This window comes from Adiantum capillus-veneris, chromosome 10 (genome assembly GCF_014529385.1).
Source record: "Adiantum capillus-veneris isolate H3 chromosome 10, ASM1452938v2, whole genome shotgun sequence".
NCBI classification, from domain to species: Eukaryota; Viridiplantae; Streptophyta; class Polypodiopsida; order Polypodiales; family Pteridaceae; genus Adiantum; species Adiantum capillus-veneris.
The window spans coordinates 64628585-64644862 of record NC_140940.1 but is presented as its reverse complement, the minus strand read 5'-3'; the positions used below and the strand labels follow the sequence as shown (position 1 = coordinate 64644862).

The 16278-nt window shown below is 38.9% G+C and overlaps 1 protein-coding gene across 2 annotated transcripts; it reads left to right on the top strand.

The window, feature by feature from the left end:
- The first annotated feature begins 209 nt into the window (after positions 1-209).
- Positions 210-4592, top strand: LOC147448964 (protein translation factor SUI1 homolog 2-like). Of its 2 annotated transcripts, XM_086521354.1 has the most exons (5): positions 210-357; positions 980-1063; positions 1137-1399; positions 1490-1535; positions 4404-4592. In XM_086521354.1, exons 2-4 carry the CDS (start codon positions 1027-1029, stop codon positions 1532-1534), a joined length of 345 nt encoding a protein of 114 aa, XP_086377480.1. In that variant the 5' UTR covers positions 210-357; positions 980-1026; the 3' UTR covers position 1535; positions 4404-4592. The 2 variants fall into 2 exon arrangements, with proteins under 2 accessions (XP_086377480.1, XP_086377479.1); XM_086521353.1 differs by lacking the exon at positions 4404-4592 and having other exon boundaries at positions 211-357; positions 1490-1806.
- The last annotated feature ends 11686 nt before the right edge of the window (positions 4593-16278 follow it).

Sequence of the window (16278 nt, the reverse complement as noted above, 5' to 3'; positions counted from 1 at the left end):
ACATCTGATTCATAAACACCCATTCTTCTCTAATCAACTAACATAATATGGCGGAGGTAGTAACCCTTTACACGTTTCACTATCTGCAAGATGAAGGCTAAATGCCAAAAGTGAGAGAAGCATGCGCGAAGGTGCCGAAGGCGCCCGGCCGTACTCCTCATAGATAATAGAATAGAAGTCGTGAACAGTCGTGGCCTTAAAAAAACATGCAAAACTTAAATAGATATGGGCGGTTTTAAGGTGCCTGCTTGCGTTTTGGGGTGCGTGCGTGCGCTTATTTATTATCGCCAGGCACAAGATTGAGTTCAGGTGTTTGAGGTTCAGAAACGCCGGTCCCTGCACCTGCGGTACCTACTGGTAAGAATCCATCGCCCACCTCTTCTTCTCTGTTGGCTGCGTGTCAGATTCTCTCTGTTCTCCGAAGGGGTCCCCCTCTTCGAAGCGTCCGCGTGTTCTTTTGCCATCCCTCGTTTGCATCGTCGCGGGCTCGCTGCTTCACGTATTTTATTTTTATCAGAGATTACGATTGTACGAGTCATGCGGTAGGGTTCTTTAAGGTTCCTTCTGCGGTTTGGATGACCTCTATGGTCTTACCTGGTCAAGAGGGTTTTGTTATGTGCGACAGGTTGATTGTCGAAGAAGTGCAGTAGGGTTATTGATGGATTCTGCTCGATTTGTGATGGTTCGGTTGTGATTGTAGAAGAGGTTTTTTAAGGTTCTTTAAGGTGCCTGCCACGCGATTTGCCACGCGATTTGTAGTGGCTCCTTGGTTTTTTCTCTGGTCTGTGTGACCATTGTTCCTGCAGAAGGGTTTTGTAGGTGTGAGGGTTTGCCTTTATTTTTTGTTTCTCTCAGCAGCACTAAGAATGAGTATTTCGAGTGTCCTTGTAGATATTTATATTGTCTCTATGATCATGGATCTGGCGTTGAAGTTCTGTTCTGCAAATACAGGGCTGATGATTATTTGCCTTGTTTGCAGGTTTTGCAGTAAAGTCTTCTCATCAGGGACCCAAGCAGCTAAGGTTCATGTCAGATCTAGACTTCCAGGGTGTTGGTGCATTTGGTAAGCCATAACTCCTGTGTTCTACTTTGTGATCCCATGTCTTGCGACGACTTCTTATTGAGAGTGCCCGCAGATCCTTTTGCTGACGCTAATGCTGTGGACAAGTCGGATGCTGGGACTAAAGAATACGTACATGTGCGCACTCAGCAGCGCAACGGCAGGAAAAGCTTGACAACTGTCCAGGGCTTGAAGAAAGAGTATAACTACAACAAGATACTAAAGGACTTCAAGAAAGAGTTCTGCTGCAATGGCACTGTAGTTCAGGATCCCGAGCTGGGTCAGGTGATTCAGCTTCAAGGCGATCAGCGCAAGAATGTGTCGCAGTTTCTTGTGCAGGTAACTTTGTATACGATGTTGTTTTGGGCTTTAAAATTGTATTGGAATGAATGAATGCGATTAATTTTTGTTGGGTTTTTTGGATTTCAGGCTGGGCTTGTGAAGAAGGACAACATTAAGATTCATGGTTTCTGAGGTTGTACTTGCAAAGGCTTTCTGTGTGTCGATTTCGTCTGTCTTTAACCTGGTTGCATGAACGCAGATCAAGGATTTTTGGCTGTTATGATTGTCAAGGTGAAACTTAAATGATTATGAGCTTTTTTGTAAGTTGCCCTCTTTGCCTTCCAAGGATTGCTTTGGGTACTTGGATATGGTACTATGTAGGCTATTGTGCATGGTCCTATGTAGGCTATTGTGCATGTACATAAAGTTTCAAGGGTTTTATGTGATTTTTCATCCTGTTTGAATGTCTGTCTTTAAATTCTAAGTAACTTGGTGTGAACATCTTTTTTTGTGTTTGGCTTTCTAAATCGAACCTTAGTGAACAAGGGAAATAGGCATGCATTTGAATATTTTGTTGTTTTTTATGCTGACTGGACCTTCTGACATGGCAAGATGATGATGTCTGGTACTAACTTATGCAAGACCAACTAGGTATCATCTTATGTAGGCTATTGTGGTACTTAACACTATTTTGATTCATTTTTAAAGTGTTACAATGGGATTTCAGGTCTTTCTGTTAGAGTTGTTTGATTGCATGATTGCAAAGGGTGGTCCATTGCGCTTAAGCAAGTTTTGGTCAATAGGGTGTCATCTTGAGCAAAAGCTGTTCTAGGGGCAAGATTCGCCACGATCTCTTCAGTTTTTGTTTTGTTGGGCTTGAGCTGGTTGTGTCCAGTTGCCCGCAACCATGCGGGGCACGAAACAAATTTCCCGTTTGCTTCCTGTTGTTGATTTGCTTCAATGTTGGTAGTCTAATGCCTTCAATGTCACTGTTCACAAGTAGTAGGTTTATCTAAGATTGGGTATGTTGCGGTAAGTGAGGGTGAGTGTAATATCTTGGAATTGTGCATAGCGCGTGTTTTTTCATGTTTAGCAGTTACCAGTCAACACACGTATGGGCAGATGCTATATGGTGTGGGACTAGTCCGAGATGTTAGTGATTTTTAAATATATGTTGTGGAAGGCCTATGATAGAGAGTTTGACTAAGATGCCATGAAGCCTAGCCTTGTGGTCTTGAGAAGAAAGAATGTTCATTTAATATAAGTTGACTTTGTAAGAGGATAGCCTTTCTTATATCATGGGGAAATTTGGAGATTTGTGTCTTTTGCAAACGCCACAGCTCACCAAGCGTCCCTTGGATCCATTCCAATGCCGCAGTTTAATTTAATGTCACTTGGAGACCTAGGTCAAATGGTTGGGGAGATTTTCTTTAAATGCCTAAATTTTTATAGATTAAGTGATGTCCTCGTCCATGTGTATTTATGTTTAGAGACATGTTAATCTATTATGAATGTGTATGAATGTCCATGTGAGGTGGAAAAAATTGCCTAAGCATATGTGTCTTAGAGTTTTGGCATCTCAAGTGAACTGCCCAATGTCATCCCATTATTTAATCTGGCTTTTAAGTATTTATTATACTTATTTTTCGAAGTCTGTGTAGGACCATTTACAGTGGTTGGTATATAAGCAGCCCTCCCTCGGCCCCCATTGTATTGTACATCAGTTACTGCCAAGGTTAATTGGTTCAGGAAACTCTCTCTCTCTCTCTCTCTCTCTCTCCCTTGGTCTCTACGCTTCCGCATTGTCGACTTCGACAGTGTTTTGTATCCTTGTATGCCGCATTCCAAGAGAGAAATCATTTGAGTATGATGGGAAGAGGTTTACATAGATCGAGAAGAGTTTTGAGTATGATGAGAAGAGGTTTACATTCTCTTTAGTGCTGGTTTTTTCTCGATCGTTTCCCTGTTTGACATCTTCCATTTCATCTTGATATTGGGGTAGTTCAAGCTCATTGCGTTGCATAGCTTTGAATGGAAGACTTTTGTTATACATTACTAATTGCTCAACGAATATGGGTGCTTGCGGCAAGTGTCCATGAGTGTTTGATTTAATTGGTAAAACATACTAGTAAATAGAGTATTACAAAACAATGAAAACAATTAGCTTTGACGGAGCAATCCGTTGTAAAATTCTTGATTGGTTCTTGAGCTAAAAATGGGCATTGATAGATTCTCAAAGAGCTCGGTTAGTCCCTTTCTTTATTCTGTTTTTTTGAGAGGTGATGAGAATTGGTTTTGGATGGTCTTAAAATTGTAGCTTCGTACTCTGCAAAGTTACTAACTCTCAAATTGATGGAAATTTCAATGTGATGGTGATTTTTTGCTTCAATGCGGTATCATTATGTGAGCACTCTCAATGGAGAGTAGATTTTAGATGGAGAGTACTCAATACAAAGAATTAAACTTTGCTTAATTGATTGGAGAATACGACTTTAGCATCATGGCCTTACACAAGTGGTAATAAATGGTGGAATAGCATTTGGTAATAAATGGTGGAATAGCATTTGGGCTACAACAAGTAGCATGTGGCTATATTGAGTAACATGCACATAAAACACGAAGTAGGAGGTTGTTAGTATGCTTTGCTTTAGGGATTGGTCACACATAGTGTAAGCTAAAGGTTTGTCCCAATAGATATCCTCGCATTGAATGAAAAGCATTGATTTGTCGAAGAGTCTCTGTAAGTGAAGGGTGAGTTTGAAAATGAAAAGATTTATGAAGGTCAAAATGTTTAAGTGAACGGTGAGTTTGAAAATGAAAAGATTTATGAAGGTCAAAAAGCAAAGGTGGTCTACTTCACATTGGTACATTAATACATTTGTGTTTTTCTTTTTGCGTTTTCTTCTCTTTAAAGTGGTCTTGCACTATACATGGCTTATAAGATAAATTTAATGCAACACAGTAGGGTTTTATCACCAAACTTTGGGTTTGGGCCAGTTTAACACATTACAATATATCTTTATAGTAAACAATGTTGATGTTCTTTTTTGTTTATTTGCAGGTACGTCTTTGAAATCTCTACTATTCTTTTGGTTTTGAGCATGGTCTTCGAAAGAACACATGTTTGGTGCATGTCCCTTCCTATTGCAATGAGGGCACGCCTTAATGTGAAAGCAATCTTGTGATTTATGGTTGTTTTTGCCATAATAAAAACAACCTTTACCTTTTTATAATCATTGCATTATTTTAATATTGTGTTAGTGTCAATTTTTGAATTGATTGCATCTTCAAGTGTGAAGATGAATCTTTTTCCTTGAGCAATGTTATTAAAGCTACTTGGTAGGGCTTTAAAGAGGATGGTTATTTTATCTTCGTTTGGAAGATATCAACAAATTGAGTTGAGATATTCTTAAGCTTGTTAACAAGGCTTGCAACATCATTTTGGTTCTGCATAGTGAGACCATAAAGTTGAATTTTGAGGCTCATATTGGAATGCTTACCTCAAGCTCTAAATAGATGCTCTAGGGTGATGTAGCATTGTCAATGTGGTGGATGAAGTTGTCTTCGAGGTTGTGATGATGATTCCAAGTGCTTACTTATCTTTGGTTTATTGAACATTCAAAGTTCGTGTCAAAGCTTCTCCCGAATTGGTTTGCGATTTTACAATGCTCCAAAGATTTTTCTTCATGAACATCCTCTTCACTTTTATTTGTTGATGTTCCAAAGACCCAATGCCATTAAATTTGTTGATGTTCTTGGTGGACATTGCGTGTAGGGTGGTCTTAGAAAACGAGTTGGCAATATCTAAATCCTTTGGCAGTTTTGGAGTGCAAAACCTATGGAGCTTGTTAGCTCAAATTGTGCATACACAATAGTTTTCGTAACAACCAAGGAGAAAAAAACTCATATATACAAGCAAAGAGACCAATTTAGCATCACCATGTGAAGTATTGGATAAGGCTTTGATTGGAATGCTTGACGTGCTTAAATTTTTTCCACTTCTTTGCTGTTTGAACAGAACGTTATGGCATAGGTGTAGTGTCGAGGAAGCCAATAGCTTGTGAGAAGAGATTCTTAATTGATGCTTCAAGGGTGTGAAGCTTGAATGTCATACGAATGAGTGAGTTAATTCAAATGGATCTTGGTGCCGTAGGAATAATGCCTTCGGGGTAAATTGATTCAAGTAAAAAAAAAATTCAAAAGATTTACATTAAAAAAAGTCTTCCTAAAAGTAGTTCCCAGCCTTCAAAAGAAGCATTAAAGAGCTTCTTTGGCTTTTAAGCCATACACCCAACAAGAGGGATTTTTATTCCATGAGCTTCCAAGGCTTGTTAAGGGTGAGGTCTCATGAGTCCTTTATGCATTGAAGAGCTCCCCTTTCTCTTGAAGGTTACACAAATTTTATGTTAAAAAAGGGGCACACACACACACACACACACACTCTCAATAAGCCCCCCCCCCCAAAACACCCCCCCCCCCCCCCCCCCCCCCCCCCCCCCCCCCCCCCCCCCCCCCCCCAAACACACACACACTTAGTCAAGGGTAATAAGTCATTGAAGAGCTCCCCTTTCTCTTCAAGGTTACACAAATATTATGTTAAAAAGGTGCGCGCACGTGCACACACACACACAATGTGCACACACACTCTCTTTAGGCAAGGGTAGGAACCGGATAGACATGACAACAATCAATGCTAAAGATAATTAGAACTTAGTAGGAGCCTATAGAATTAGTGCTTAACGAGAGCGCACTAAGTTTAATAAAGGGATCTAACCATTGTAATTAAAAAGTACTAATTATGTATTGGCTTTGATACCACATGTCAATGCTATGGTGGATATGTCAATATGGCATTCATCATTATGTGAGCACCATGGCACTAGAGAGAAAAGAAGTGTACTCAATACAATGAAGGAAATGAACCTTGTTTGCTTGATTGTAATTAGGGAAAGAATTTAACTTTAGCATAATGGCTTTAATAAATGGTGAAAGTTATATGCACTATATGTGAAAAAAGGAATATCACATTTTGGCTGCAACAAACATCATGCGGCTATAATGAGTAGCACATGTGCATAGAATAAGAAGCATGTATTAGGGATCTTTATCTAGGAGGCTGTATGTATGCACATAGAGGTGCATGCTAATATGTTTGGCTTTAGGGATTGGTCACACAGAGTGTAAGCTAAAGGCTTATCGCAACAATTGCATCATTCTTCAATTAGCCCAATAATATCGGCCTTGTATGATCTTTTTGGCAACTGGGTGAGGAGTTCATCTCAAAACATTTCAATGTAAATGTTTTAAGGCCAACTTTAGAGGATAAAGTGACTTTTGTAGTTTTTAGCTTATGGCGTGCATGAAAGTGAAAACAATGACCTTAAGCTTATTGAAAATGCAAGATGATGTAAAAAGCCCTATTGGTCGAGCAATAATCCCCAAGGTAGGGCGACCCGATTTGGAAGAAGAAGCACAAGATTTTGTGCACTTCAAAATCCAATGGTGTGTGTATAAGAGGGTATTGCTACACAAATCTTCTTTAAAAGCTAAAAACTCCTTTTTGCAAGCTTTTCTTCTTCTTGTCCAGCAGGTACCCAAAACGAATTTTTCATTTGTTTTATATAGAATCTTAGAAGATCTTCTTCATCTTTTAGCTGTTTTTAAGTCTTATAAGAGAGAATCAACTGAGATTCTCACTTGAGTGAACAAGAAAAAAGTGGTTGAACTGATAAAAAGAACAAGCGAAGCTTTGGCAACGGTGCACATGGAAGAATGCGTGGCATGTGACAGTGCAAAAATGTTTTCTTTTGTTCTGATTTTTTTGAGCTGCTCGCATTAGATGAGAATCGACGATGCTACTAGAAAATAGATTTTCTCTAAAAATAAGGGCAAACTTTAAATTATGCCGGTTTTAGGTCACGGTTTGAAGCTTATGCCGGTTATTGCACTGAAACTTGTGTAATCCCGGTTTTCTCGAAGGAAAGTTCAAGATGTGACCGGCAATTCAAAATTTCAAAATTTCCCAAAATACCCTTGTATCTATTTTGGTTGGATTGTTCAAGATTTTCCAAGTAACCAACTCAAATTCTGGTTTTATCATCTTGTATTTATTCATAGACAATCAGTTTTCTTATGAAACCCTGAATTTGGAAGGACACGTAGACAGAGAGAGAGAGAGAGAGAGAGAGAGAGAGAGAGAGATTTTTTGGGTCAACGGGATTTGTGCTGCCAGCAGCAGGCAACACAAATCTCTGTCTGCCAGCAGGCCGACAACGAGAGGGAGAGAAAGAGACATTCCTCTGGCCATTGTGGCGCAAGGCGGGATATATGTATGGCGGCAAGACAGAATCCTGCCATTCTCTGCGCGATCAAGGGGAGAGAGAGTCTTGCCATGCGATGGCCTACGCGAGAGAGGGAGCAAGCTTCCATGGGTGGCACGAGACCGAGATGAGCCTGCTGCCATGGCGAGGGAACGAAGAGGACGGAAACATAAAGCAAAGTCGAGGGCGTCTTGCTGTGCAGAATAAATGATGGGCATGGGGACTGAGAGAGCAAAGGCGGAGATACAACTACGTCTGTGTGTGACTGTACTGGGGGAAATAGGGAGAGAGAGGCAGAGGGGAAGGGGGAGGGATTGGCTAGACGGATGGCGTGCACGGGACATGCACAGAGCAAAAGCAGTAGAAGGAATCGCACTGGTGCATGGAAACTCACGCGAATAGGGACGCGGGAACTAGGGCAGAAGTCTGACCCTTAATTTGGGAGGACTGGCAGAAGGAATCGGCGGGTCTAATTAATTAATGAAAAGTGAAACTAGACCCATAGTGAATAGCTAATAGCTAGATCATTAGGTAACCATAAACTTAATGACCAATTTCTCTTTAGAAATATGTAAAAAGCTTTGAAGGTTAATGAAACACAAATGTTTGAAATGGCTTCCCACCGAAATTTTTTTTGAAATCTTTTCTTCCTTGTCAAATTCCTCTTTGTGCCTCTTAATCTTCCACAAATTCTCCCTCCCTCCCTGTTTCAAAATGTGTAAATTTACTCACCATGGTCAAAGCCTTTGAGGTATTCCAAAAAGTGTTTTTGTAGCTTTACAAAATATGAGCTATTGCAACAGATTGATTTTCTTTTTTCATAGTCAATTACAATTGTCCTGAGCCTACTCAATTGCTTGAAACCAATGCAAAGGGAGTCTTCTTTAGGATTTCTTGATAGATTTACAGAGTTATCCAAGGTTTAATCATGAAAGCCAATTATTATAAAATTCTTTACGGATTTCAAAGCTTTGCATCCGTTGCCAAACTGCCACACCAAAACGCTAGTACCACTGTTGGTGGAAGGGAAAGCTAAGAACCTCTTTCAATGCTTTTCCTACATACAATTCTTTTCACCTTTCACTATCTTTCTCTCTCTCTCTCTCTCTCTCTCTCACTCACTCACTCACACACACACACACACACACACACACACACACACACACACACACATGTATACTTATACAACAACTTAAAATATTAAAAGATTTTTTTGTTTCCTCGCAAAAGTTACTATGTACCTTAGTTTAAGTTACTAAAAATTTAATATGGTTTATTCTTTGGGGGGGACATACCTCTCCCGTATATCCTCACATGGGTACCCACCCCTATGGCTATTATGCATAAAATGTCGCCTTCATGAATACCCTGACTTTTCATGCCCTTGATCTATTTGTCTTGCTTGACTGTATTATCGTAGCCTACTGCATACAACTACATGCAATCTCTCTCCCTCTCAACCCCCATTATGCGAGTAGGACTTCCCATGTTCACGCCCTTGCTCTATTTGTCTAGCTTGATTGTATTACCATACACCGCAGCCTACTGCGTACACCTACATGCAATCTCTCTCCCTCTCAACCCCATTACGCAAGCAGGACTAGCCATGAAGCCGCTTGGGAACCTGTAGCCACTAAAGAATCAGATTGTGGGGAGTCTACTGGCCTATAAAAAGGTGAGGGCGCTTTGAGCCCCTCACTTAGTCTGTGGGTATTCATTCTTTGAGTGTTTTTTAAAGCGAGGTGTGAGAGCTTTGATACTGTGCCGATACGGAGGTTGTTGAACTACCAACTCAGGTCGCTCCTATTACTATGATAAGTCTGGGTATTGCCTGCTATTGGCGCAGCTATCGACTGACTTTTACTGGTTTTTTGTTGAAATATTATGCTAGGAATACATACTGTTCATGAAGCGATTCACTGTAGGAAAGTGTTTTTTCGGATACTATGCCGCAACTACATATTGTGCATAAAATAGGACGGGTTATTTTTTTTTACTAATCTGAGCAGTTACCGACTGGCTTTAAAAAAGGTTTTTGTTGATATTGTACCGCGACTGCATACTGTACATGAACCGGATGTTTTGTAGAATGGTTGGTAAAAAATGGCTTACAGTATTGGTTTTTTCAGGTAAAACTGGTGATGTTCATGGAGGGGATTAATGACCTTGTAATCTATAAACTGATCACGTTGAGAACATATCGTTTTCTGCCGTTCCGTTTTTTATGGTAGGATATTGGTCTTTTCATTATTGGGGGCTATGACCCAAAAACAGTTGGTAAGCTTGTGTATTGCCTTATGGTTAAGGCTTCTAGATATCCTTGCTTAATCATAAATCCTAGGGCTAGGTAATGCCGTGGTTGAACAATAAGAAAAAGAAGATCTTTGGATATTGGGTATTGCCGTGAGACTGGTATATCTTGATAAACGTAGCTTATAAATTCAGTTTTTTTCCTTTGACACTAAATAAATGGTATAGTCGGCCCCAAAGGACGAATAATCTAAGAGATAAGCTGTGGGGAATATGGATTGATAAAACATTGGTTAAAGGTTCATATCCGTCTAATCTACAGCTTAAAAAATACAAATTTTACAGTCATTGTTTTAAATGTGAAAATTAGTTTAAGCTAAGATTGAATTAACAGATTTCTCTCTTTAAGGAGGTAAGTTGAATTGGATATGTCCATGTGGGCATGCAAGTTTTGGTTTTTACTTAAGCCAAAATTAATGCTTTGGTACATATCTCAAGTTGTTAAATTAGTTTACTTTATGCTTTATGATACTTAGGATTTTAGGCCTGAAAATATGGCAAAACAAAATTTGGAAAACTAACCTATGGGTTAAAATAGGACACTTGGATCCAAAGGGGTAATGGCCTTTTGATCAAAATGATATATATATTAAATATCTATTTAAGGACTTAAAGAACATTGGGCTATATAGAAACCATACATACAATTACTGTCAATAAATGAGATAATAAACTTTTTTCACATTAAAAACTAAAGAACTGAAAGACAATAATACTTTGGACAGTGGTTTTAAGTTAAAAAGAGTTGTAAGTTGGACATAGATAACAACTAATATAGTCCATTGACACCTGTAATACACATACAAGGCTAACGAATCTGCTGTCTTGTTTGGATGAATGCAGGTGAGGACTCCATCCTTTCTTGGATTTTTTTTGGCTTAAAGCTATTAACAATAGATAGTACACTTGCTCCTACCACTTGGGAAGAAATTATTTATTGGATCAATATCATTGTATACTGGAATGTGGCTTCAATCTCATATGCCATGTACAAAGATAATTCTAAGACTGAGTTGTTTTTGTACAAATTTTTACCTTTTCGCTAAAGTTAGCTGTCTTTTGAATGTAAAAGTTCATTTATGTCTTATTATATAAGTTAAAACAACCACACACACACACACACACACACACACACACACACACACACACACACACACACACACACACACACACACAGAGTCATGATTAAGACACTTCCTTGCTACACACATATAAACACATAGATGTAGACATAAAGCTGTAAGAACACGAAAGTGGTGTAAGAGATAGAGATGCGGAGTTGGTGACCAGATTTTGCACACACAGATTAAGTTAGGGAAGTATATATGAGGATTACACAACAATTGGCTTAAATCTAGCCCCAAAGTGTATGGCATACTCTACATCTTGCGTATTTGATGTTTATTAAAAAGTAAAACTAGTGCAAAAAATTTAAACTATTTCTACAAAAAATTTGCATGAAATTATAAACTTGGTCTCTACCTTACTGGGAAATTGTCTTGGCTTAACCATACAAAAACGGGCTAGCATCGGATTTATGGAACGAAATATAAAATGCTAATGAACCTTAATAAATGAATTGATAATCTTGACCCTGCGATTGTTTCCTTAATTTTTAGAATTCCAATCTACACATACATGAATCTCACAATTAGTTAACCACTAATAAAACAAAACATCAACATAGTAATTAATCATTACAAATCCTAGCTCTCCTATACACATACCAATGCTAACCACATACAACATAAAAATCAAGAGGGGCAATATCATAGCATTGATAGTCATTGTTGTGTTGTCAATGTAACTCAATGACGGTGTTGGCAAAGCGCATTGACAATGAGAAATTGATCACAACTTTGCTACCAAAGGAATTTTTCATGTGAATTATAGAAGGAAGAAAGATGGGACTAAGCGTGAAGCATACCAAGGTCAATGCCGATAGAACATAATGATATTTTGATGGCACAATGAAAATAACACAAATAACTCCGAATATTGAGATTTATTTGTGGGAAATAGTAAGTGCTTAATTTGGTCATAGTAAGTGTGATGATGATTGACTTAATATTTAGATTAGTGAGAACCATGTGAAAAAGACTCATTTGCCAATATCTTACCAATCGTATTATTGTCCTTTGGATCAAATTTTGTAGACATAGTTGGTTGTAGATGGAGATTAGCCAGGGAGAAGCATATTTTTGGCAAGTTGAATTGAGATCCATTATCAATTTTCTATGGAAAGGCTATGATTTAGATTATGAGGGAAGTCAATGACCTTCTGGAAAATGGCTTGATCCAATATAATTATTTGCCTTTTTGTTTAAGAATGCTACTTGGATAGAAGAAAGATGGATCTTGGAGGATGTGTATAGATTACCAGGCTCTTAACAAAATTACTGAAAGGAAAAGTTTCCAATACACAAGATTGATGATATAATGATATTACAAGGCTCTACTTGTTTCTATAGAATCAATCTCAAAAGTGGATATCATTAGAAGAGGATTGTTGTTGGAGATGTATACAAGACTGTGTTCAAGACATCCTTTGGACATCATTAGAAGAGGATTGTTGCTGGAGATGTATACAAGACTGTTTTCAAGACTGTGTTCAAGACATCCTTTGGCGAGTAGATGCCAAATATAGTCATGTAATAGTTTTCTGAATGAGGATAAGGAAAAGAGAAAGAATACAAGTTTATGCCTTCATTGGTTGGAGCTACTAGTTGCAGATATGGAGACAAAAAGTATTTTGGGTGCCACCCGAACAATATGCATAATTTTTGAAATACTTCCTGAATAGTTAAATGGAAATGTTGGATATGATGTAATGTTCCAATGATAGCCCATATTCATATGAGTCCCAAGTTTTATCTCCTAACCTTTCATTTTATACATAGAGTATCTATTTTAACTGTTGTTCGCTCGGACAACTAGTTTACAAATTTAGGTCTAAATATCACTTTGTAGAATGTGAAAGGGATTTTGAATCAATCTTTGAGGAAGAGCTCTCTTCTCCTTAGATGCAAGGGCAAGATTCCATGGATTGCAATCTTGGATTGTACTCTAGATAAGGCAATGAAGATCTTTTCTCTCTTCTCTTCTCTATTGAGTGTGTGTGCTCTTTTTTCTTGCATTTGCAAGTGTGCTTGTGACACTATGTGCATGCTTGTGGTTGTATAGAGATAAGTGATTTCTTCAATGCTTGTGTGTGCTCTTTTGAGTGTGTGCATGTGCTTCTTTGTGCATTCCATGCTTCATTGATGAGAGCCAATGCTTTCTTTTTTCATTATAGTCTTTTGATTATAGATTGAGTTGGATTGATTGAGATAGTAAGATTGAGAAGAGGTATCTTCTCAATAGATACACTCTATATGAGTATTGTATCTAGGGTAGAGTAGGTTGAGTATTTTTTTACTATGTGCGTAGTGAGATTCACATATGCAAGTATGGATGCCCACCAAGCACTAGCCGAGTAGCTAACTATTTATGATAATTAATGCACCAACAATTGTACAAATTTTTTTGGCACCATTGTCGAGGGCGGTCGCCCTAAGCTAGAAAGTCTGCACATGTATATGTCGCATTTAAGGTAATTAGCCATTACATTATCCTTGTTGGTTGCAAAATTGTAGGATTTAAATTAGCAGTTTTAGATTCTTTTGCACATTGGAGTAGAGTGCAAGCTCTCTACAAGCTTGCAAAATCCTTTTGCAATCGAGATTACTCCCGCAAAAAGCCTCGAATTAGTGTAAGATTAGTTAGGTTTTGTTTGAGTTTTGTTCTCTATACTATTTTGCACACAAAAAGAAAAAATTTCCTTTTTTTTTTGGCCTAACCTAACCTTCTCTTGTATTTCTACCTTGTTTCAAAGTTTAGGCAGGATTTTGTCTTTATCAATACTAGGAAACTATCTTGAGAGGAAATTTCTACCAAAATATAAGAGACAAGCAGCAAAATCTACACTCTGTCCCTCAAATGTTCTTTTGTAATCAGAGTGCAATTGTGGGCTCTACAGTGGGCCAGTGAAGTCTTAGGATTTCTCGGGGCACATATGATCTTTATGCCTCATTTGGACAATAGTAGCACAAAATGATCTGAGCCAATTCTAGGGTCAAAACCTAGAGTTAGCCAAGGAATTAAGCTAATGGGCCCTTCAAGGTGTCCAACGTTGGGGTGTGGGTTGTTACACCTCATATTTGTGTGAAACCCCCCTTACATGTGTCTATCTATGTGAAAACCTACTCGACAAAAGCCGTGTGAATTTGAAGATACCCCTCCCCGGGGGTCTATGCACAACATATACAATTTACACCTTTATACATCAAAGTTGCGGAAGTGTTTGCATAGGGGAGGAGCTCTCAGTGCCCGACCAAGCATGGAGTTTAGGCCATGATCCGAACTGCATCCAGAGGAACCTAGCGACTAGTGCTACCCCTGAATGGGTGTTATCAATGAAAGCGTACTAAAGAAAAATATAACATTGTGGAGGGTGAATATATGTGTACACCGCATTGTGGAGAGAGAGAGAGAGAGAGAGAGAGAGAGAGAGAGAGAGAGAGAGTATATTGGAGGGTGAAATAGAGTGCACAGAGACGTGGGAGAATGACAACAGAGAATCTTTAAATGCCTCATCTAAATGAAACAGGCAACCGTATATTAATGCAATGACAAATCTGGGTATACCATAACATCAAAAGTTTATGACAAAATAACTAGCAGAGCACCGGACTCTGTGTAGGGATCGAACGGTCCACCCATCCACTTCTGCTCTACTACGAACAAAGAGAATTTCACTTGGTCGGGAGAGAGCCAGAACATCTCCAACCTACCTGAGCCAAACATAAGCTGAGGCTGCTTCGCCTCCCTCCATGAACCCGAGCTCTGAAAGGATTCCAAGTACCAGCAGGTGGTAGGGTATCAACACCAACTGTACCAGTTTAGGCGCCATTCCTCTTTGATGCCCAACACCGGGAATTTAGGCAAAGCCAAGGCAAAATCCCTGACACGTTAGCCGTGTAGGTCATTCAACCCCCAATGCACTAACCATGTAGACAAACCTAACAAAAAGAAGAAGACCTAGGCAACATCCCCAATCCAACAAAGCCCAGGTCAACGACCCTTTAGTCTAAGGCTAAGCGATGTAGGTGATCCTAGTCTTGTAGCGATGCTGCCATGAGAAACATAACACGTGAGTCCAATCACAATAGCACTTTCCATATGCACAAACAATCTTTTCCAAGCAGTTAAACTGTAAAGGGTCTCTACCCTTACACATCTACCATAAACCATCTAGATCACTTCATGATCTAATCCCAAAACCGTAAATCATAATCCAATCACTTCACATGGGTGAGCACTCCACCCAACTCGGGTGAGGCATAACCAGTCCTGCATAACCACTTTAAAACATAACATGGTTGCAAAAATTTCGATAGCATTTCGGCAGCATAACCATAAAAAAACCATGAGCCACATAGGCTCCCACCATAAAATCACAACTATAATCCATGAGGGAATCTTAGCCCTTAACCACAAATTATAATCACACTGAATCAACTTGGAGTTTGACATATCCCCTGCAGTCAATTGGAGTCCACACACATGACTCTTAAGACATGATTCTTTCATGCATAAAAAGAGTCCAACCAGCAACTAATCACATGATATAAAAATCCAATTTTGACAACATTCAACCATGCAAAGTTGATGCATCACATCTGCACTTCACCTCGCACATAGAGATAGTTTTTGACCTAGAAAGGTGGAAAACAATCATAACCATGCATATGAGGCATCCACATCAATCCATAAGTTTTCATAAATCATATGATAACATTTCGTCATCATAAACATGATGCAAAACAGCTTCGACCTTTAGGTCAACCATAAACCATAACTTCCACATATGCAAAAAACAACTTTTTGACATTTTCGAGAGCATGCATAACATGCAAATGAAAGTATTTGACCTCAAATCAATGCATCAAGATCAGCCCCATAATATAGATTAGCACTCTATCACATCACTTTACCCACATGGTACTTACATAACAAACGGTAACCCAAAAAGAAAGCTACTTTAATCATATCTGTCTATGCAAGGTTCGGGATGTCTAACCACATAAGTTTATGGGCATCTAATAACTGACATCAACACACCAAAACAAACCATAAATCATACATAAACAGCTCGGTTAACTCACGACGTCATATGGCCATACATGCGTAGGTAAAACCGGTTATGGAACGATTGATAACTTGCATACCCGAGGTGATAACGGAGATCAAAATACCTTTATTATC

Bases quoted from the DNA above. Each gene is read 5' to 3' on its own strand.
- LOC147448964 (XM_086521354.1), top strand. From the start codon at position 1,027: ATGTCAGATCTAGACTTCCAGGGTGTTGGTGCATTTG. The intron at 1,064-1,136 runs GTAAGCCATAAC...GAGTGCCCGCAG, and splicing joins CCAGGGTGTTGGTGCATTTG to ATCCTTTTGCTGACGCTAAT. The intron at 1,400-1,489 runs GTAACTTTGTAT...TTTGGATTTCAG, and splicing joins TGTCGCAGTTTCTTGTGCAG to GCTGGGCTTGTGAAGAAGGA.